The sequence below is a fragment of the Plectropomus leopardus genome, chromosome 12 (assembly GCF_026936395.1).
Source record: "Plectropomus leopardus strain MGB_pleo_1.0 chromosome 12, ASM2693639v1, whole genome shotgun sequence".
In the NCBI taxonomy this organism is placed as follows: domain Eukaryota; kingdom Metazoa; phylum Chordata; class Actinopteri; order Perciformes; family Serranidae; genus Plectropomus; species Plectropomus leopardus.
In genome coordinates this window covers 35,745,001-35,769,059 of record NC_142187.1, presented here as the reverse complement: position 1 = coordinate 35,769,059, position 24,059 = coordinate 35,745,001, and the positions used below count along the sequence as shown (strand labels likewise).

At 41.5% G+C, this 24,059-nt stretch overlaps 1 protein-coding gene across 6 annotated transcripts in view; it reads left to right on the top strand.

Moving 5' to 3' along the window:
* Positions 1 to 24,059, top strand: part of rasal2 (RAS protein activator like 2) — an 86,419-nt gene that overhangs the window by 23,838 nt on the left and 38,522 nt on the right. For 4 of the 6 annotated variants that reach the window (XM_088085997.1, XM_088085995.1, XM_088085996.1 and 1 more), the window contains exons 2-3: positions 7,975 to 8,102; positions 9,278 to 9,404. In XM_088085997.1, coding sequence (XP_087942123.1) covers positions 7,975 to 8,102; positions 9,278 to 9,404 — 255 coding nt within the window. Of the gene's footprint in view, positions 1 to 7,974; positions 8,103 to 9,277; positions 9,405 to 15,311; positions 15,352 to 22,316; positions 22,549 to 24,059 lie in introns of those variants that run through there. The other 2 variants (XM_088085998.1, XM_088085999.1) reach the window with 2 other exon arrangements.

Below are 24,059 nucleotides of genomic sequence, written 5' to 3'. Positions count from 1 at the left end.
TAAAAAAAAAATAAAAAAATAAAAAAATCTCAAATTTAACCCTTTAGGCACTGTTGGTACATTTAACACACTTTTAATTCTTCATTTTATGATAATTGTGTGTGTTGATGCATGTGTCCTAAATGTAGTCCAGATTGTGTATTTGAGTGTAATCAGTGAATTTGCAGCTCAGCTCCTACAATAAGTCTAAAATACACTGTGGAAACTAAATAGTTACATTCAGACTGTTCAGGTCCAAAAATGCTCCATTGAAACCCATTCAAACTGACATTTTTGATCCCACAGCCATCAGAGCAGAAAAACAGGACTTGTATTATTTCTGGGTGTCATTCTGGGCTTTTGACTCTGAATTTGTCATTTTGACTATTTTCCACCTGATGAGGTCATTTTGACCATATTTGGCATATGGAGGAAATACATGCTATTTCCACTAGGTGACCTGTCACAGTCAATGTAGCTGCTGATCGCTGACATATCCCAGACTGTCAGCAGCTACACTCACACACTGACATATCCCAGACTGTCAGCAGCTACACTCACACACTGACATATCCCAGACTGTCAGCAGCTACACTCACACACTGACATATCCCAGACTGTCAGCAGCTACACTCACACACTGACATATCCCAGACTGTCAGCAGCTACACTCACACACTGACATATCCCAGACTGTCAGCAGCTACACTCACATACTGACATATCCCAGACTGTCAGCAGCTACACTCACACACTGACATATCCCAGACTGTCAGCAGCTACACTCACACACTGACATATCCCAGACTGTCAGCAGCTACACTCACACACTGACATATCCCAGACTGTCAGCAGCTACACTCACACACTGACATATCCCAGACTGTCAGCAGCTACACTCACACACTGACATATCCCAGACTGTCAGCAGCTACACTCACACACTGACATATCCCAGACTGTCAGCAGCTACACTCACACACTGACATATCCCAGACTGTCAGCAGCTACACTCACACACTGACATATCCCAGACTGTCAGCAGCTACACTCACACACTGACATATCCCAGACTGTCAGCAGCTACACTCACACACTGACATATCCCAGACTGTCAGCAGCTACACTCACACACTGACATATCCCAGACTGTCAGCAGCTACAATAAATAATCTACTTCAAATTAATTATATTGAAAATAATTAGTTATTTTCTTCTAAAAACATAGTGGTGTCATGATGAAAACCTGGCATTTAAATGGTTAACATCCTAAAAATGAATGAATATTTGATATTTATGATTAGTACTGATGGTTAAAAAAAAGATAAACTCAGGTCCCTTTGACTCCTCAGTGAGATATGAAGATATCATCAGGTTCATTTAGGTTTAAATATTTATTTTCTGTCAGACATTGAAAATGACAAATATACTGTAGAGCAGCATCACCAGCTGGAGGACCTATTCTACTAAAACTCACAGAGGTCCAGGTACTAAAATGTCCTCCCAGCAAAGGTCCGAGCCTCAAACCTAAAATCAATATCACCATTAACTGAACATTTTACTTTGATTGCAATTAAAGAACGATTATTTAGCTCTTTTTTGTGGTTTGTTTTTTGCCCTCATAGTTCACTGACACAGTGTCATGTGACCATGGTGTGTTGGAGTGTAATAAACATATGATTTATTATTATTGATTAAACTTTCCAGCATTATATAAAAATGAAAAGCTCCATCTGAAACAAACTTCAGGTAAATTGAAGCACATTGTGCTGATAATAGGCCAACCTCTCCTGACTGCAGGACTCTGACTTCAGCTTCTGTCAAACTGTTTTTGTAAACAGTTTTCTTGCTGATTCTGAGAAATTCCTTTTAAAGTTGTGCATTGCCCTCTCCTCATGTTTTTGATAGAAATCATGCCGCTTTTCTCAGGTTTCAAAGGGTTAATTTTGTTATATTTGGGCCTGCTGAGGTGAAAACATTCTTTATTTCTTTCTAACACAAAGTGAGAAGTTCCTGAGGTTCCTCCTCGTGTTTCCTCTGTATTTTACAACCCGACAGTCAGAGTCGCTTATTTTCCTTCAGAACGAGTGATCTCAGCGTTTCAGCGTTTCAGTGTATTTCTTTGTTTCGTTCCCACTGTGACGTGATTCAGTTCCAGTTTTAGAAATGTGGAAGTGATCACAGCTGTTTGAAACTTCCCTGTTCTCTGCAGCCACAACAGGGTGACATGAATATGGAGTGTTTTCTGCGATGAGGCTTTTCAGTCATCGGACGACGTCAGACAAAAAAATTGTGTTTTTCATAAAAATTGAAAGCGCATTGCAGCGTCTCCTTTTGACCGATTTCAATATAATTTTACACATGAGGCTCATCACTATTGGTAACACATCCTATGAGTTTTGTAATGATCGGAAAAGGAATTTCTTAGTCCAGGTTGTGTTATTTCACGCTCATTTCATGCATTCGTGGAGCCATTCAGGGTCAATTTAAATGAAACTTTCAGGGGATGCTAAAGATACTTGTGTCGACTTTTAAGTTTTGCCATAATTAGCTCTGTGGTTTTGGAGTTAGGTCTATATACAGTATGGCCCCCATATGGGCAATCTGCATCATAATTGTTGGACAGCATTTGCACAAAACTTAGAATCAGTGGTGAAAATGTTCTGAGTCTACGACGTATCATCTCACAGGAATTTACAAAAACGAATCAACAGTTAAGCCTTTCAGGCTTGAACCCTAAATGACGTCACATGAGACCTTTTGCAACAGGGAGACAGAAGTCAAAAACGACAGCAGAGTAAGGAAGTCTTTTATTGGATCATTGATATCCGCTCACCTTTAGATGAGACCTCCTGATAGATTTTTTTTAAACTTTATTTATTCAACATAAAGACAACAGATGTATGATATATCATTTTGTGATTGTTAAAAGTACACATGAAAACAAACTGTTAACACAAACGTACAGAGAACAACCTGCACTTTACTGCGTCTCTGCATCAATAAAACTGGAGCCTGTGGCCCCGACGTTTATGGATTCACATCGCTCAGTGTGAGAGAAACTCGCTCCTGCTGCTCATCATATCAGACGACCTGTCGGCGCTCTGAAAATCACGAGCAAATAATCACAGCATGGACTTCCTGCGTCCTCCCGCCAGGCGAGACAAACCGCAGCAAACGCCACAGTTTACTCTGCAATCAGACGTCCATCACTGTCAATTAGAGTCATTGTGAGTGTGTGTGTGTGTGTGTGTGTGTGTGTGTGTGTGTGTGTGTTTGTGTTTGTAGTGTGTACTTGGCCAGACAAACGCTCAATGATCACAGCACAGTCAGTCACAGTGAAAGCACCGTCTGTTTATTTGTCCCAGCCGACAGGACGCAGGACACAAACAGACACAGCCTTTGTTTAACACTTAACACTGATTTACTGACACACACACACACACACACACACACACACACACACACACATAACACACACATAACACACACAAGGAGTGACGACTGGTAAAAATGTCCTCACTCTGCTGCAAAAACACGTTTTTTCTTCCTCATTATGTAGCATGTACAAGAACACACACACACAGACACACACACACACACACAGACACACACACACACACAGGAAGTCACAGTCTTAAAGTATCCAAGTTTATCAGGAAAATTGTTTGCGATTTTTAAATGTCCAGATGCTGTGTTTCTGACTTTTTCGATGTCTGCTGTCTAAAACAGCGTCCGGCCGTCTGCTATCACAGACATACACGAAACAGAATCCAAAATTAATGAGTGAATTTCGTGTCCGAAAGTCAACGATAATACTTCAGGAGTCACAGATGTGCTCTCATGCCGACACAACAATAAACCCGCCGCTCGTGTTCGAGCAGATTCACTTGATTCCGAAGCAGATTCGACATCCTCCGCCGCCGTCTAATACACAGTGACGTGACCTCTGACCTCTGCTGAGTCTGCTCTGCTGAGCGAGGCAGAGTGTCAGCCCACATCAGACGACTCGGCTGATTCCTCCAGACATCACTTTCATTTTTAATCCTCCTCCTCCTCCTCCTCCTCCTCCTCCTGCTGCTCCTGAGATGTACAGCAGATAAACAGCTGATAAGGACAGAGTTTAGAGCCACAGTGCCCTCTGCAGGTTCAGTGTGAGCTCTGCAGGTTCAGTATGGGCTCTGCAGGTTCAGTGTGAGCTCTGCAGGTTCAGTATGGGCTCTGCAGGTTCAGTGTGAGCTCTGCAGGTTCAGTATGGGCTCTGCAGGTTCAGTGTGAGCTCTGCAGGTTCAGTGTGAGCTCTGCAGGTTTAAGTTCTGCAGGTTCAGTGTGAGCTCTGCTGTTCAGTATGGGCTCTGCAGGTTCAGTGTGAGCTCTGCAGGTTCAGTGTGAGCTCTGCAGTTCAGTTTGAGCTCTACAGGTTTGAGCTCTGCAGGTTTAAGCTCTGCATGTTCAGTGTGAGCTCTGCAGGTTCAGTGTGAGCTCTGCAGGTTCAGTGTGAGCTCTACAGGTTTAAGCTCTGCAGGTTCAGTGTGGGCTCTGCAGGTTCAGTGTGAGCTCTGCAGGTTCAGTGTGAGCTCTACAGGTTCACTGTGAGCTCTGCAGGTTCAGTGTGAGCTCTACAGGTTTAAGCTCTGCAGGTTCAGTGTGGGCTCTGCAGGTTCAGTGTGAGCTCTGCAGGTTCAGTGTGAGCTCTACAGTTCAGTGTGAGCTCTGCAGGTTCAGTGTGAGCTCTACAGTTCAGTGTGAGCTCTGCAGGTTCAGTGTGAGCTCTACAGGTTTGAGCTCTTCAGGTTCAGTGTGAGCTCTGCAGGTTTAAGTTCTGCAGGTTCAGTGTGAGCTCTGCAGTTCAGTATGGGCTCTGCAGGTTCAGTGTGAGCTCTGCAGTTCAGTGTGAGCTCTACAGGTTTGAGCTCTGCAGGTTCAGTGTGAGCTCTGCAGTTCAGTGTGAGCTCTGCAGGTTCAGTGTGAGCTCTGCAGGGTCAGTGTGAGCTCTGCAGGTTTAAGCTCTGCAGGTTCAGTGTGAGCTCTGCAGTTCAGTGTGAGCTCTGCAGTTCAGTGTGGGCTCTGCAGGTTCAGTGTGAGCTCTACAGGTTCAGTGTGAGCTCTGCAGGTTCAGTGTGAGCTCTACAGGTTCAGTGTGAGCTCTGCAGGTTCAGTGTGAGCTCTACAGGTTTGAGCTCTGCAGGTTCAGTGTGAGCTCTGCAGGTTTAAGTTCTGCAGGTTCAGTGTGAGCTCTGCAGTTCAGTATGGGCTCTGCAGGTTCAGTGTGAGCTCTGCAGTTCAGTGTGAGCTCTGCAGGTTCAGTGTGAGCTCTGCAGGTTTAAGCTCTGCAGGTTCAGTGTGAGCTCTGCAGTTCAGTGTGAGCTCTGCAGGTTCAGTGTGAGCTCTGCAGGTTCAGTGTGAGCTCTGCAGGGTCAGTGTGAGCTCTGCAGGTTTAAGCTCTGCAGGTTCAGTGTGAGCTCTGCAGTTCAGTGTGAGCTCTGCAGTTCAGTGTGAGCTCTGCAGTTCAGTGTGGGCTCTGCAGGTTCAGTGTGAGCTCTACAGGTTCAGTGTGAGCTCTGCAGGTTCAGTGTGAGCTCTACAGGTTCAGTGTGAGCTCTGCAGGTTCAGTGTGAGCTCTACAGGTTTGAGCTCTGCAGGTTCAGTGTGAGCTCTGCAGGTTTAAGTTCTGCAGGTTCAGTGTGAGCTCTGCAGTTCAGTATGGGCTCTGCAGGTTCAGTGTGAGCTCTGCAGTTCAGTGTGAGCTCTACAGGTTTGAGCTCTGCAGGTTTAAGCTCTGCAGGTTCAGTGTGAGCTCTGCAGTTCAGTGTGAGCTCTGCAGGTTCAGTGTGAGCTCTGCAGTTCAGTGTGAGCTCTGCAGGTTCAGTGTGAGCTCTGCAGGTTTAAGCTCTGCAGGTTCAGTGTGAGCTCTGCAGTTCAGTGTGAGCTCTGCAGGTTCAGTGTGAGCTCTGCAGGGTCAGTGTGAGCTCTGCAGTTCAGTGTGAGCTCTGCAGTTCAGTGTGAGCTCTGCAGTTCAGTGTGAGCTCTGCAGTTCAGTGTGAGCTCTGCAGTTCAGTGTGAGCTCTGCAGGTTCAGTGTGAGCTCTGCAGTTCAGTGTGAGCTCTGCAGGTTCAGTGTGAGCTCTGCAGGTTTAAGCTCTGCAGGTTCAGTGTGAGCTCTGCAGTTCAGTGTGAGCTCTGCAGGTTCAGTGTGAGCTCTGCAGGGTCAGTGTGAGCTCTGCAGGTTTAAGCTCTGCAGGTTCAGTGTGAGCTCTGCAGTTCAGTGTGAGCTCTGCAGTTCAGTGTGAGCTCTGCAGTTCAGCGTGGGCTCTGCAGGTTCAGTGTGAGCTCTACAGGTTTGAGCTCTGCAGGTTTAAGCTCTGCAGGTTCAGTGTGAGCTCTGCAGGTTCAGTGTGAGCTCTGCCGTCAAACACAGGAAAGATAAAGCCACCTTATATCTTTGTGTTTTGTTGCAAAAAGTTATCTCACTCTATTAGAAAAATATTGTTAAAAATAGAAATTTAAATATCAGTAATGTGATGGATGCTGTGGGCGTTATTTTTGTGGAGTTTATCAAGATATTCAGCTCAGTGTAAAAACAATTAATCTAGAGTCAAAGATGTCTTTTTTTTAAATAAAAGTTATATAATTTTAAATCAAATACTTTTGTAGAATTCAAAATTGTTTTTCTTCAGAGTTCATTTTTCATCATGGCTGTGTTTTTTTGGCTTGGTACATCTGGCTGTTCCATTCTTGCGAACATCTCGAGGGATTTTCTTCAAATTTGGCACAAACATGCACTTGGACTCAACGATAAACTGATCAGATTTTAGAGATCAAAAGTCAAGGTCGCCATGATCTTGCAGCTGTCTCTTGTGAAAATGATATCTCAAGAGCGCCTTGAGGAAATGTTTTCCAGATTTGGACCAACCACCCAAAAGGGTGAATTGATCAGATTTTTGTTTTTGTTTGTTTTTTGCTAATTATTTGTTTTGTTGAACATGGATTTATAAGAAAAAAAACGTGTGGTCAGATGCACATCAGTGCACTTGCAGAAAAAGGTTAAAAAGAAGGTTAATGACAAACAAAATAATGATGTGTCAAATTAAATATACAGAGGACATAATTTAAGTCTAATATGGAAAAAAAGCTACAAAATACATTTTATTAGAATTATTTACATCTCTTTGCAGAACAGTAACACAACTCATAAGTGACACTGGGAGTTTTTTTCTGTATATTTTGGTTTCTGGAATAAATAAAAGGGTGAAAGTAAAGCACTTGTAAAGTTGTTTGTTTACTCACACATAATTTATTGATCATTTGTGTGTAGTAAACACCATGCACTCATGATCGTAATGCCTGAAGGAAATTTCCTCAGTTTTGGCACGGACATGCACTTGGACTCAACGATGAACTGATTCGATTTCGGTGGTCAACGGTCAATTTGACCTTGCGTCCTCATCCTCATGAACACGATTTCTGAAAAAGACCATGATGGAATTTCTTTGAATTTGGCACAAACATCCACTCAACGATAAACTGATTGGATTTTGTCGTCAAAGGTCAAGATCCCTGTGACTTTGTGTCCGTCTCATTCTCATACACGTGATATCTCAAAAATGCCTTGACTGAATTTCTTCAAATTTGGCACAAATGTCCACTTAAAGTCAGTGATGACCTGATTTGGTTTTGTTGCTCAAAGGTCAAGGTTACTGTGAAAACATACAACTCCCTCTCCTGAGTGCAGTATCTCAAGAACGCTTTGAGGGCATCTCTTCAAATTTGGCACAAACGTCCATTTGGACTCAGCATTGAACTGAACAGATTTTGGTGGTCAGAGGTCATTGTGACCTAAAAGAAAATCATGTTTTGGCCACAACTAAAGGATTCATGAGCTTATTATGGTAAAATTTGATGATAAAGTGATGTCATTTACATCCAAAAGGTCAAACGTTGTGTGTATATTTGTGCATGTGTGTGTTTTGTAACACGTCCTGCGCTCTGCTCTCAGACGTTAAAGGTCCACCGGCTCACCGGTTCTCCTGCGGTCAGAGTCCGTACGCCGACAGCGGAGCCTGGGAGAGGAAGCTGTGCATCCTGACAGACAGCCAGCTGATCCTGCTCAACAAGGACGACGAGGTCAGAGCCACCGCCGCTACACGCCCAAAACACACACACGCTACACACGCTACACACGCTACACATACACTACGCACTACACACTACACACTACACACACACACACACACACTTTTCACACGCTACACACACACACTACACACGCTACACACGCTACACACACACACTACACACACACACACTTACACACACTACACACACACACACACACTACACCTACACACACTACACACGCCTACACACACACACACACACACACACACACACACACACACACACTACACACACACCTACACACACACACACACCTACACACCTACACACACTACACACACACACACACACACACACACACACACACACACACCACACACGACACACACACACTACACACACTACACACACTACACGCACTACACACACACACTACACACACTTCACACACACTACACACACTTCACGCACTACACGCACTACAAACACACACTACACACACTTTACACACACTACACACACTTCACGCACTACACGCACTACACACACACACTACACACACTACACACACTTCACTACACTACAACCAGTGAGTCAGCATAAATCAAACAAAACAACAACAAATTAACTTACCAACCACACTAATTAATTTTTATTTATTTATTTATTTATTATTAATATTATTGTTATTTAAAATTACTTTTATTTTATTTGTTTTCAGGGAATTTAAGATAATTTTCAGTTAATTTTCTTGCGATCTGTTATTTTTTATTTTGTTTTTATTTATTTATTTTGCAATTTCAGGACACATTATGCCCAGTTGCCTTTTATGAAAGAAATCAAAGCAATGTGCTCAGGTTTCAATGGGCTAAATTATAAAAATATTTTTAAGCTAATTTTCAGTTAATTTTCTTGCCATCTTTTATTTGTTATTTTTATGTATTCATGTATTTATTATTATTAGTAGTACTATTCTTGTTATTGTTATTGTTATTATTAGTGGTGTTTTTTTTTGTTTTTATTATTGTTTATGTTGTTTTTTAACAGCCTCAGTGACTCTGGTGGAAACAGTTAGACCGGACTCACAGTTTCACTCTGAAATCTTTAAAACTGAGATTCTCAGTGAGCTTTTTGTCCTGCAGAGACACCATAGTAACCTCCCCCCTCTCCTCCCCCGGCAGGCTGCAGGTGAGCCTCAGGAGAGTCCCGCTGACTCGTCCAAGGCTCGGAGTCTCCGCAGGACCGTCAGTGTCCCCTCAGAGGGACAGTTCCCAGACTTCCCAGCAGAGGGCGCCACCACCATGCTGGGTAAGAGGCACTTCACTGAAACCTCTGCAGGCTCCCTTATGTAACACCGCCGTGTGTGTGTGTGTGTGTGTGTGTGTGTGTGTGTGTGTGTGTGTGTGTGTGTGTGTGTGTGTGTGTGTGTGTGTGTGTGTGTGAGAGACTTAAACTCAGATGCACAGTGGAGGATTACTGTGACTCACTGGATTTACTAACACTTCATGGAATTCCTGGAATATCCTTGAGTTTTGCAGAGTATTCCAGGCACAGTGACATCAGGGGATTTCACAGATGTCTCATTTTTCTGAAACTTAAAAACTAAAAAGCAGCATCAGTGTTTGGGCGTCAGGCCGGTATCGATCAAATAATTTCACCCTAACTTTGCCTCCACGTTTAACCCTTTAAGACTTTGGTGCGTGATGGACTGATCAGATTTTGGTGGTCAAAGGTCAGCGTGACCTCGTCCGTCTTTATTTGTGAACAGGGTATTCCGTTGAGGGAATTCCTTTATATTTGGCACAAACGTCCGCTAGGACTGAAGGATGAACTGATAATCTGGTGGTTTGAGGTCGCTGTGACCGTGTATTCGTCCAGTTTTCATGAGCACAATATCTCAAGAAAGCCTCGACTGAATTTCCTCGAATTTGGCAAACGTCCACTTGGACTCAATGACGAGCTGATTAAAATTTGGTGGTCAAAAGACAGAAAAAAAAAATTAGACAGAAATGCAACAAAATATACAAACATCAACACAAAATAAACTATATGCGATATAAAGATAAATAAACATTGGAAGATAAATAGGTCAATAAATAAAACAATAATAATGACATGGTTCAACAACAAAAACAAAAAAAGTAAAAATTAGTAAGTTATTCTTTTTTCTCTGTCAACATGTTAAACGGTTTTTGTTTAGCTTTAATTTAACTTTACTTCAATTCAGTTCAAGTTTCCAAAGATTTCAACCTTTTTAGGGACTTTTTGTTATTAATCTTGTGAAATGAGTGAATATTTTGTATTTCTGATTAGGACGTCGTATTTTAAAAAAGCAGCTGGTTTAAGAGTCTGAGCTGCGTCTGAAGCGTCAGGTAGAAGTTTGTTTTGCCTCTAATGAGGCGTTCGGGTGCAGCCTGTCATTTTCTGTGTGGGAGCGTCTCTGTTAGCCGGGAATGTCTGGAGGACAAAGCGTCCAGTGTCCGTCCGTCCCTCTGAAGGAGCTGGACTGACCCCGCTGCCCCCGTGGGACGCCCGCACTGAGGGGATTCCCACCCGCAGCTGCAGGGGCCCAGAGCCCCGAGACTGGACGGGAAACAACCACCGACACGTTTATATACTGTGTCTCTCGTCCCAATAATCAGCTGACTGATCAGAGTATTGATCAGTGTATCAGTTTATTGGACAGACAGATGTGTCCGTCTGTCCTCGTCCTGCTCGTTCATCCAAACATTCATTCACTGACCTCCTTAATCCCCCCCCCCCCCACACCACCACCAGCTCAGGGGGGAGCAGCTCATTCATATGTTAATGTTCCCAGTCTGCCCACACAGACAGGCCTCCAACAACCAGTCCACACTGGCTTTGTACTGGGTCCACACTGGCTTTGTACTGGGTCCACACTGGCTTTGTACTGGGTCCACACTGGCTTTGTACTGGGTCCACACTGGCTTTGTACTGGGTCCACACTGGCTTTGTACTGGGTCCACACTGGGTTTGTACTGGGTCCACACAGGCTTTGTACTGGGTCCACACTGGCTTTGTACTGGGTCCACACTGGCTTTGTACTGGGTCCACACTGGCTTTGTACTGGGATCACAGCAGGATTTAAACACAGTTTAAGTGGTTTCACTCCTGATTTATGTCCAGTTTAAAACTTAATTTATTCTTTCTAATGCAGGTTTTACCCTCTGATAGATTTATTATTCATTTATTACTGGTTATTAGGGTTCATAGTGGTTTATACTGGTTATTAGGGTTCATAGTGGTTTATACTGGTTATTAGGATACATACTGGTTAATACTGGCTATGAGGGTTCATATTGGTTATTATGGTTAATACTGGTTTATACTGGGAGTCTTTTTAGATTCATACTGGAGTTAAAGTGGATTTACTCGTGATTTATGTCCAGTTTCAAACTTCATTTATTCATTTTGATGCAGGTTTTATCCTCTGACAGATTTATTGTACAATTATTACTGGTTGTTAGGGCTCATACTGGTTTATACTTGGTTGGTTATTTTATTTTTGGATTTCAGTGTAACAGTGGATTTACATTTGGACTGGGATACATACTGGTTTACACTGGTTTTAATGCTAGATTGATACTGGATTTAATACTGGTCAGTGTTTCCTCTAGGATTTTTTTCAGCAGCGGGGGCAGGCTCTCCAGGGAGCCGTGGCGGCGTAAACAAATGACGCTTTTTAAAGGCTGAATGTAAAAATAAAAAATAATAACAAAAATTCAACAATAAAATAATAAAAACAATAAATAATAATTTCTTGATGGGGCTGTAATCAGTGGCAAAGTTTGCACCCGGGCTCAGAACAATGGATTTTTCTTGGTTTTCTGTAGAGCAGCTCTGAGGCTCTGTTGTACAGAAATTCCCCAAGAGGCCCGCTGATGCTCAGCAGCATACAGGCTGCACGGTGATCCCCCTGCAGCCTGTTTCTCAAGTCAGGCTTCACCTACAAATAGAAACAATCATTTTTATTTATTTTTTTATTTTTTTTTTCAACCCATTTAGGGTCCCAGCCTGATAGCCTGTGTTTCCCTTTATGTTTTTCTCCTCTCCTCTCATCTCTCTCTCCGGCACCATCACTTTGCTCTCCTGCTCCTTCACTCGGCACTCCCCCTCCTGTACTCTGCTCTCCTTCACTTTGTTGCACTGCTCCTCCCTGTCTGTTACTTTGTTATACGATTACATAAAACATTAACGTTAGATAATTTACACTCACGTCACATTTGATTACAAGTGTGAACATAATTTTTTACCTAACCATCATAATTTGAGTCAGTAAAAAGGCTAATGATACCTGACTAGCGCCATCCTCATCAGGTGTCTTTCTCTTCTTTGAAAAATATTTGAACAAGCTCATCTGAAAATGCAGTCAGCAGTTACATCATGGCGTGTATATCGCTTAATGCTATCAATTAGTTTACTCACGTTAGCGACACTGAGTTGAGTTGGCACCGGGCCCAATTAACTTAAGCTACGTAACCTTAGCTGGCCATCAATATTTTGCGAATGTTTATTTAACTAATAAAATCTATTATACGTTTTCTTAAGCTAATAAGTCTACCTTTTCTCCGGTAAGTTGCACGCTGTTTTCAAGCCGACACTCCTCTGACTCTCCGACCTGATGCCTGGATGCGAGCAGCTCATTAACGTCGGCACCAGTTAGTTCTGTTGGGGGGCGGGGCGGTGGGGGCGGTGCTATCTACCCCAAAGAGTAGATACGGAGCAAGATAGTTATCTGCCTCAGCACTCGCGACACCCAACGCAGTGCAGGACTGTGCTGTGATGCGGCGGTGGTGTATTTGCAATTTTAAAAAAAAAAACGACATTTGAAGGAGCGGCGGGTAGGATTCCTAGGACTCCTGAATGAGTGTAGAGGAAACACTGCTGGTTTTATACTGGTTTGAACAGTAGATTGATACTGGTTTGATACTGGTTTTAAAACTAGACTGATACTGGGTTTAATTCTTGATTTATACTGGTTTTAACAATAGATTGAAACTGGGTTTAATGTTAAATGTCAAAATTGGGTATAATGCTGGTGACTGATTGATGGATTTTTACTGGATTTGATACTGGTTTTAATGCCAGATTCTTACTGGATTTGAGTCTCCTCATACTGTGTTTGATACTGGTGTTAATGCTAGATTTGACTGGTTTTGAAACTGGGTTGATTTTGGGTTTCATCCTAAGTTCATGCTGTGCTTTTGATGCTGTTGGAAGGTTTAAACTGGTGTGTGAAGGACTGGAGCTAAACTGGGAAGTAAAATATTGAAATGGGAAATCAGACGCTCTTTTATGACCCACTTCTTCTTCTTCTTCTTCTTCTTCTTCTTCTGCTCGTTGTTGTTCTGCTTTCACTTTGTTCTTCGTCGTCAGTGAAGCAGCAGCAGTGATGATGATGACAGCGACCGAGCTGAGATGTCATTTTGGTCCTCTGTTGAACATTTAGTCTGATTACAGTTTTGACTGACTGATGATTAACCGTCTCCGCTCTGAGACGCCTGCTCCTCCTCCTCCTCCTGCAGCTCCTCCTTCTCCTCCTCTTGCAGCTCCTGCTTCTCCTCCTGCAGCTCCTCCTGCTCCTCCTGCTCCTCCTCTCGGTGTGAGTTTTTCTGAAGCCGGAGGTGAGGTGTGGTGACGTCACCACATAAAGTCACTGATTACCTGAAACTGATGTGCGTGTGAAAACAGCAGCAGGACGCCTCTGACCTGCAGAGCACAGGTGCGGCTCTGCCAGGCTGCAGGTCACGACCCCTCACAGTCCCTCTCTGAGGTCGTCAGCAGACACGTTCGGGGTTAAAGGGGCGGTCCGGTACATTTTGGCGCCTCTTTGCAGAAATAAAAAAAACAGATGATCAAAGGAAAAAGTTTTTGGTTGTTCGAGTGCGACGCTGTGACGGACTCTGGATCTGCTGCATTCCTCAGTCTGCTCTCCGTCTGTCAGCACCGTCACAGGAAAACACACACATCCTAAAGCCTCGCCTTCAAAATAAAAGCCTCTGGCATCAGTCCAGAAACACCACAATAAAACAGTTTGTGAAGCTGTAGCCTGAAGCCACGTCTAACTGCGGCTCACGAGCGTCACTAACAGTGAGGATTATTAAAGCTTTATTAAATAAATGACAAAACAATATCTATAAATGACCAAATCAAAAACAGTTGTTTCTGATGCCTTCAAGCGATTCAATTAGCAAACTGATAAATAAAATAAAATGATTTTTTTCCATAAAGCTGCTGCACAAACATCTACAGGAACTGTGTTCAGCTGCCGTGGTATCACATTACTGTCAAGTTTAATTAAACACAAATAATATTCATTTATCGACTGCATTACTTGTCCGAAATGTGACTATTTAATTTTTTTCTGCTCGCTCTTCCTCATTTTAAGCCTTGAATCAGTTATTATGTCTCTACAGATGTTAAAGATTCAATTAATTATTTAACTTCCCTCCTCTTTTTAGAATAATGTAAGATAAATTTAACTCTTTCAAGCCCCACAGAGTCAATGACCGCGGTACTGCAGCCCAACAGACTGCTGAATAATTAGGTAATTAAGTAATTAACCAACAAAACATAACAAAAAACCCCACTTAAAACAAAAAAAAACAAACAAAACAAAAGTCATAAAATGAAAACATCTGCTTAAACAAAGAATACATTTAAAAGAGTAAAATTCTAAACTAAAATAAATAAATAATATTTCTCGTCATATATATCATATGTGCTTTCAATCAGTTAATTTTATTTATTTATTTTTATTTAGATGCATTAATGTTTTTTAATTGTTATTTTAAATTAAGTTTTAATTTAAAAGTTTGTGTTTTTGGTTGTTACAGTTTACTTAAAGATTTGGCTTTATTGTCATTAATAATAAATAAAGTCCCCTTCTAGCTCACAAATGAACAAATGTTGAGATATTTTAAATTAGACTGGAATGCAACAATAAAATCCATCTGTGTAAAATGATCATTAAAGTAAGAAACAGGAAAGGAGGACAAAACCATGCGTGCAATTTATTATTTCTATTAACATTTGAGTATCAATAGATATCAGCAGTCAGAAAACGTTTTTAACTCTGCAGTTTAGAGCGCTGCGCCTTTAGCGGCACTTTTATTGTGAAAGTCCGGGTCGGAAGTGTGTGTGTGTATGTGTGTTGACGGAGTGAAACTGTGTTCAGTCTGAATGAGTGTTTACACACAGAGGACATGGTCTGCCTCTCTGATGGACTTTCTCGGTGAGTCTCTCTCATTTTTAACACTTTAGTCCATAAAAACACACTTCCGGCGTTTGTAGAGTTCCGCGTGCAGGCCGACGGTGCGCCGACACTCCGGCTGCTTTATTCAAACCCGCGTGAGGCGGTGAGGAGTCTGCGCCCGCAGAAACCTGCGGCTGCGGACACACTGAGCTCAAACTGCGGGAAAATCCCACCAACTTCCGGTTATCTGATCAATGTGATCAGCTATCGATCAGCGATCAGAAGGAGCAGCTGCGGCTGCAGCGACCTGTCAGAGCATAAAGTAAGAGTACTCACACATCTGAGTGAAAATACTCTGTTACATGGACATGCACTGCATTCAGATTCACAGAGGTAAAAGTACACAAGTATTAACAGCTAAAAGTAATGCAAGTATTTCAAGTACACAAGTATTATCAGCTAAAAGTAAATAAAGTATTAAAAGTACACAAGTATAATCAGCTTAATGTAATTAAAGTATTAAACGTACATAACGATATGTATGATGAGCGAAATGTAATTGAAGTATTAAAAGTACACAAGATTTATGAACAAAATGTAATTACACTATTGAAAGTACACAAGCATAATCAGTTAAATTTAATTTAAGTATTTAATGTACATAAGTATGATCAGCAAAATCAAAAGTATCAGAAGTATACAAGTATTACTAGGGAAATGTAGTTAGAGTATTAAACATGCACAACTTTTACCAGCTTAATGTAATTTAATTATTAAAAGTACAAAAGTATTATCAGCTAAATGTAATTAAGGGATGAAAAGTACACAAGTATAAACAGATATATTTAATGAAAGTATTAAAAGTATACAAGTTTTATCAGCTTAATTTAATTAAAAGTAAGAGTACTTAACAGTAAAAGTACTCTTGTATTTCCTCTTTGAGTATTAATTAATTATTGAAATGTAAAGTAACTAAAGTAATCAGATGTAATGCAGTAAATATTTCTCTCTGAGTTGCAGTGGAGTAGAAGTTCAAAACAAAATAAAAAGGATATACTTAGTTAAAGTACCTCATCTGTGTATTTCAGTACAGTACTTGTGTGTGAACGCAGTCGTGACAAAAACTGTTTTCTAAAAACTGGAGTTCAGAGCTCCAGAGGGGAGGGGGGGTCAGCTGAGGAGGAAGCCCAGCTTCAGTGCTCGGTCCTGGGCTGAAGTGCTGCAGGAGTCAGGGTCTGGTTATGGATGTCTCTGTGGGACAGGGAGCAGGAGGAGCAGGGGATGCAGAGGAGCAGGAGGAGCAGGGGATGTAGAGGAGCAGGGGGCGCAGGAGGAGCAGGGGGAGCAGGGGATGCAGAGGAGCAGGAGGAGCAGGGGATGTAGAGGAGCAGGGGGCGCAGGAGGAGCAGGGGGAGCAGGGGGAGCAGGAGTAACGGGGCGGCAGGGGATGCATTGGGAACAGGAGTAACAGGAGGAGCTGGGGGAGCAGGAGGAGCAGGAGGGGGTGTTGTTGATGCTCTGAGTTTATTAACCCTTTGAACTCTGAGAAAAAATGGCAACAAATGGCAAGAAATTAGAAAAAGATAAAAATCACCTGAAAAAATTAAAGAAAAAAAAGCCTTGTGACAAAGAAGAGAGAATGTCTGGTCTTTGGGATTCCCTCAGAGTCCTGGAAGAGTCCTGGAAAAGTCCTGGATGTGCTGTTAACCCTGCGTTTGAGGTTTTGGGAGCAGCGTCCGGGATTCTTCCGCCTCTGTGCACTCAGCTGCTCGTCGTGATTAACGGATGCTGTGTGTGACAGTTAGCCTGAGTCGCGGCGCTCCAGCTGTCCCCAGATGTCCCCAGCTGTCCCCAGTTCAGCCATAATTAGATCAATGTGTCCCAAATTTACTTCATATCGCTCTCTGCTTTTGTCTGAAGACGCACTCGACGCACAGTGGATGTGTTTTTGAGGAGCAGGCCACCGTTTTCTGCAGGACAGAAGGACAGGGAGGACGAGGACGAATAGCTGCAGACAGACGATCCAACAGAGTCTGAAGCCGAGAGGACAAGAGTGTCCTCGGGCTGCTGTCTCTGTTGCTGTCTGTCTCAGTCTGTCTCTGTGTCTCTGTCTGTCTCTGTCTGTCTCAGTTTCTCTCTCTCTGTGTCTCTGTCTTGCTCCTTCTGTGTCTTGGTGTCTCTTTTAGGAAACAAATGTTCAGGTCTTTCTTGTCTTATTTTCTTGCAATTTGCGGTCGTCTCTTTGTCTCTTTGCTTCATTATCTTTTCGTCACATTTCAGAGTTTCAAAAGTTTAAATGCTGCTGAACGGCGTCTGAACGCAGCACAGAGAGACTGAGGTTTCAAAGGGTTAACCCTGAACGGTCTGGATGAACTCAAATTTAAGGAAAAGTCAGTGAACATAAAAGCTGCTAAAAGCTGCATAAAGTTAAATTTATAGAGAATAAAGGTAAATTAACACTATGAAAACAAATAAAATAACATCATGAAATAAATTAAATTACTCTGTAAAACTAAATAAATTAACACCATGAAAAAAAACACTATGGAAATACGTGAAACTCTTGACATACAACATGTGAGCAGATTATTATTGTAAGAATATTATTATAATAAAATCTGGACGTAATCAGAGGAATGTGGAGCGATGTGAGCGCGGGCGGCCGGGACACAAACTGGTTTCATTATGCGACAAGGAATTCTTTGAATATTTGCTGTGAAAGTTGATCTTTTTGTGTGTGTGTGTGCGTGCGTGCGTGCGTGCGTGCGTGCGTGCATGCGTGCGTGTGTGCGTGCGCGTGCATCGTTGTTGTTGACTGAAATTAATCCAAATAAATTATTTGTTAGAACTGAAGTTAGATTTGAATGTTTGACTCAGTTGAACCTTCAGCTTCAGGTGTCTTCTGGAACAACAACAACAACAACAACAACAACAATAATAATAATAATAATAATAATAATAATAAACACATAATAAAACTTGCATGTAAAAATAAAATATCAGAATAGAATACATAGAATGCATCTTCACTTGGATGAAACCCACTTTAAAATACTAGTAAAAGTAAGATAAAATAGGGATAAAAAATTTAGTGTACAGAATACATAACATAAGATGGAAAATAAAATGGAAATCCATTGACATTTTTGATAAAAATGAGGCTAAAAATACAGCATTTCAAACGCATAAAATTAAGGAAAATACAACATTAAGAGAGGTGCAGCAGTGTGTGAAGCAGAATGCAAAGCTGTTACTCGGGACAAATTAAAAGCTAAAGTTTTATATCACAGTTAATATTTAATGTCAGTTAGGGCTGGGAGATAAAACGATAACGATAGCAACTGTGAAATAACTTTTCCTCGATTGAAATATGAGACGTAGTCTATAGAATGTGGATAGAACTCATTTCAGCCGTGTTCTGACAGACAACACGAACAGCCGATGATCATAAAAATAGCGCCGTGGAGAACCAAATGCAGTGAAGGACTTTGACTGTCGAACAGCTGAGTGTTTGACAGCCACAGCACTGAAACAGACACATCTGCAGAGGTGAAAGTGACTTCTTTAGACTCTACAGACGACTTTGTGTTAGTTTCAGCTTTAATCAGACTTTGGATGAATTATTTAGAAACAGCAGGACGCATCGCTCCAAGTCTCATCCGGCCGCTCGCGCTGAGCTCTCATTATTATTACCAGGGGCGGATGTAATGTTTTGGGGGCCCGGGGCCACAAGCACATGAGCTTATTTTCAGCCTTTCTCTAACTGTGAATGTCGGCAGGCTGTCGGCAGCTATAGGAGAAGTAGGCCGACTCAAAAGTTTTTAATTCCTGAGTAAAATGATTAACAGCACAGAAGTTTGACAGAAGTGTTTAAGTTTGTTTAAGATGGAGCTTTTAATTTTTATATAATGCTGGAAAGTTTAATAAATAATAATAAATCTTAATTTTATGTTACTGTAAATATTTGGGCAAAGTACTTGATGTCCATTCATATGTCAAAATTCTTAGAAATATTCAGACATGGGAAATATGACTTTATCATTTTATTTAAAATTATTATTATTATTATGAAAACAGAGGAAACAGCTACACAACAGAGATGATCTATATTATTATTATTCTGTTTCTTTTTCTTTCTTTTGTTTTTTCATTTTTCGCATTGGCCTGTTTAAAATTCCTGTGATTCCTCCTCCCCTGAAGTTTTATTTTACAGTAAATATTTTAGCAAAAAACGTGAAGTCAGTTCATGTTTACTTTTTCTTCAGTTTTGTTTTTTTGTAAAATTGTTTTTGAGTTTCACTCTTAATCTACCTGAGGCTGCAGGATTGATGACAGGCAGTGATTGTTTGTCCAGGCGGCGGTTGGGTTGAGACAGATGTGTTGTGACTGTAAATGGCGTACGGTGCCTTCAGGCTGTGTGGTGGCGGCGGTGGCAGCAGGGCGGCGCTCCGCTCTGAGACAAAGGCGCCTTTGAGCAGCAGATTATCTCTGTTGTGAGGCTGTTTCCTCTGTCGTCAGGTGTGTCTGCTCCTGAATGAAACTTCAACACGCGGTGGCCTACAAACATTCCCAGCATTCCTCCCGCTGCTGTGTGCTGACATCACAGCCTCACAGTCAGGGCGGGCCAACGCGGTCCGGGTCAAAGGTCAAAATCAGACCAGGTGGATTTTCACACCTCGGGGTTAAACGCTCACACATGCAGAAATAATCCTGGATTTAAAATCTTTTTAACCTTTGTGGCGTCTCGACATGTCGAGTCTGTCGGCAGGTCACAGCAGCGAGTCATTTAAAGGGACAGTTCACCACAAAATGCATATTTTCTCCTCCTGGTGGAACTAAATGGCACTCCCCAAAAATACATTTGAAAAACTTTTCTTTTCAGAAAAAGGTGGTCACTGGTTTACTCAAGATAATCAAGATAATGTAGGAACTACTTTCTGTCTGCCGAACTTTCTTCTAAATTTAATATGCCATTAAACATACACAAAATTGTAAAAGAAAAAACAATTAAAAATAAAATCAAAACAAATTAAAAATACATCTGGAAAAAAAAGCATTTAAATATTTAAATTGAAAAATAAAAAAATAGTGGAACTAATACAATGGCAAAAAAAAAGAAAACACAAAGGCAATTTTATTCAATAAAAAATAATATGCCATGATATATACACAAAATAATCTAAAAAAAGTAATTTGGAAATCATATTAAAACAAATTAAAAATACATCTTAAAGATAACATAATTTAAATTGGACATTCAGTAGAAAATTAAAGAATATGGAACTAATACGATGCCAAAGAAAAATAAATTAATTACAGCACAAATATTAGTTTTATTCATTAAAAATAATATGCCATTATACATACACAAAATTATATTTAAAAAAAATAATTTAGAAATAATATCCAGTGCGTCCTGGATCCTCGCTCTGACCGTGTCCCGGTCTGTGAAGGTCGCCGCGGCGTCTCTGTCAGAGGAGACTCCGGTGAATCCACTGAGACGATTGATCGAGGCGAGCCGTGACAGAGTCTCCTCCTAATCAATAACTCGTTAACGGCGGCAGGAGGCGGCTGAGGCTCACTGAGCAGACCGCCGCCGCTCTGATTCACACAGATATCAACACAAACGCTGCAGGGAATCTCATTTACTTGTTTAAATGTTGGTGAAATGTTGTTTTCACCGTTTACAGCTGCTGTTCTTCTTCGAGTTCGCTGCTTACGAACACGAAACCAACGTCAAAAGGCCGTCAACCCTCTCTATCTTTGTTCTGGTCTAACCCTCACCCAAAGTTTGTAAACAAAAAAAAGGCAATTTATTTTGTCTTTAAAAATCACCCGATTTTTAACCACATTTTTAAAGAAAAAAATAAAGCAAAGAAAGCCAAATATTTTTCTTTAAAGTTGCCAAAATGACATAAAATAAATTGCCAAAATTTGTTCTTTAAAAATTGCCAAAAATATTTAAATGAAAAAAAATACCTTCAAAAAATTGACAGTAAAATAAATACAAAACACAGCCATTTAAAGATGTATGCTCCCAAGTGATTAAATAAAATACATATGAAGTTACATTTAAATATTCAGGCAACTTGGAGAGAAATGTCCCGCAAATCTGAAAAAAAGGTTTAAGGTGTTAAGAAAATCATCTGAAAATAAACTGGGGGTGTTATATTATATTATCAAAAACCAGGAGAAAAAGTCCAGCAAATTTAATTAAATCTAATCATTAGTTGTTCTACAATAACCTTTACCTACAGTTTTATAGTTTATATTTATTATTCCAGTAAATTCTTTTTTAGCACTTTGTTAGGGTCATTGTCATGTTTGTTTTTGTTTTTTACTTTTCTGTTTTGTTACTTTACTTCAGGTAATTTTCTTGTAAATTTTTGTAAATGTCTTTTTGAGGGCGTAAGCTGCTCATTGCTTTCTTCGTCTCGTGGCTCTGAAAGAAAACAAGCCGATTTGCTCGTGTTTCAAAGGGTTAATAGCCAAACCCCCCAGAGTTGCGTCCCACATCAGTCGGCTGAGAGGAAACTTATTTAGTAATTATCCTCCAAGCGCAGAGACGTGAAGCTCCGGAGGAAGAGAGGAGGAAAACAGAGAGAGAGAGAGAGAGAGAGAGAGAGAGCTGCAACTGAGCTGCTGCAGAGAGGAAGAGGAGAGAGAGAGAGAGAGAGAGAGAGAGAGAGGAGGAAAGAAGACGTGAGGAAGGAGAGAAAGCAGAACAGTGCAGTTAGAGGGATTGATTGAATAAATGCGGTAAAGCCTCAGCGCTCTGAGAGAGAGAGAGACAGAGGGAGAGACAGAGGGAGAGACAGAGACAGAGAGACAGAGGGAGTGAGAGAGAGACAGAGGGAGAGACAGAGGGAGAGACAGAGGGAGAGACAGAGGGAGAGACAGAGACAGAGGGAGAGACAGAGGGAGAGACAGAGGGAGAGAGAGAGACAGAGGGAAAGAGAGAGACAGAGGGACAGAGGGTTAGAATTACTGCTGAGTGGAGAGAGAGAGAGAGAGAGATGGGAGAGGAGGGACCGTGAGGAGGAGGAAGAGGAAGGAGGATGCGGTGCTGCGGAGGGAGAGGCAGGTCGAGGCGGGGGGGAGACGCCAAGTCGAGGATGTTCGAGGACGGACGCTTGCAGCTTAACCTCATTGGCTGACAGGTGGCGGCTGCTGCGGCCAATCCCGTCTGACTCTGTGTGTCCTCTCCTCAGATGATGGGGAACAGCTGTGATCGAGGTACCGTCTCCTCCTCTCCTCCTCTCCCTCTCTCCTCCTCTCCTCCTCTCCCTCTCTCCTCCTCTCCCTCTCTCCCTCTCTCCCTCTCTCTGTTTGTGTCATGTGACCGGCTTGTCGTACCTGGCTTCCTGCGGCACGTTGCCTCAACTTTGAGGAAGAGGAGTGATGATGTCCTCTGGGACCGTCATTGCTCCTCTGTGCCCCGTTATCCTCGTTTGGAGGGGGGGGCATGGATGAAAGTTTGTCCCCAGCTTTTCTGCGGCGCTGCATGCACCGTATAACATGCACTGTTTGCCTCGCACTGTTCGCCGTGCACTGTTCGCCTTGCACCGTTCGCCATGCACCGTTCGCCATGCACCGTTCGCCGTGCGCCCTGCAGCTGGAACTTGATCCAGCACTTTGCAAGATAAATGCTGACGGCTGCTGCATGCTGCGTTCACTGTCGCTCCGTCACAGCTTGTTTCTCTCTCTCTGTGTGTGTGTGTGTGTGTGTGTGTGTGTGTGTGTGTGTGTGTGTGTGGGTGTGACCGGGTGTGTCCTCATGCCATTTAGAAAAAAGGTGGTTATACACACATCATGTAGGTGCAGGGCTATTAAAAAAAAACTTTCATGAGCAAAAAAGGTTCCAAGTTCTAGTAGCTTTTTTGTTGATTGATTAAAATCTTTATTTTGAACATGTTTTAAACATACAAACCAAAAAAAACCAACAATAGTGCATCAAAAAAGTAAAAAAAAAAAAAAAGAAACAGGAAAAAAGAAATGTAATGTTGTAAAAGGAGCAGGAAGAAGTGTAAACGTATCTGATCCCCCTCTCCATCATTCATGAACTAATAAATCTGCACAAGCTTCTTTTCTTAAAAACGTAACTCATGAAAATAAATAGAAATGAAATATATATGCACACACATAAACATAAACATATAAACATATGTCATTGTAACCAAATATGTCCTCCAAAATAGGGTTTAACTATAAACAATTTATCATATGTACATTAACTTATATATTGAGTTCATTTGTCTTTTATAAATATATGTACACACACACACACACACACACACACACACACACACATATATATACGTACCCATAAACACACACACACACACACACACACACACACGTATATACATAAATACACTCATACACATACACACACACATATATATATATATATATACGTACCCATAAACACACACACACACACACACACACACAGACATATACACAAACATATACCGGTACTCTTATCTGCAAAAATAAATTAATAATAGTAATAATAAATAAATGAACAACCAGTACAGTGACCAGCATAACCATCTAGTGAATTTTAAAGCCGTTATCATTATATTCGGAAATTCATGCGGCAAAAAAATGTTTAAAACAACTAAAAACCATCTGAGACAAATAAAAACACTAATGCAGCAGAGTGCTTTATGCAGTTTAAGTACAAAAGGAGTAGCAAAGCAGTACTGTGCTTTGTCACAAGTCAACAATAAAAACAAATTAAA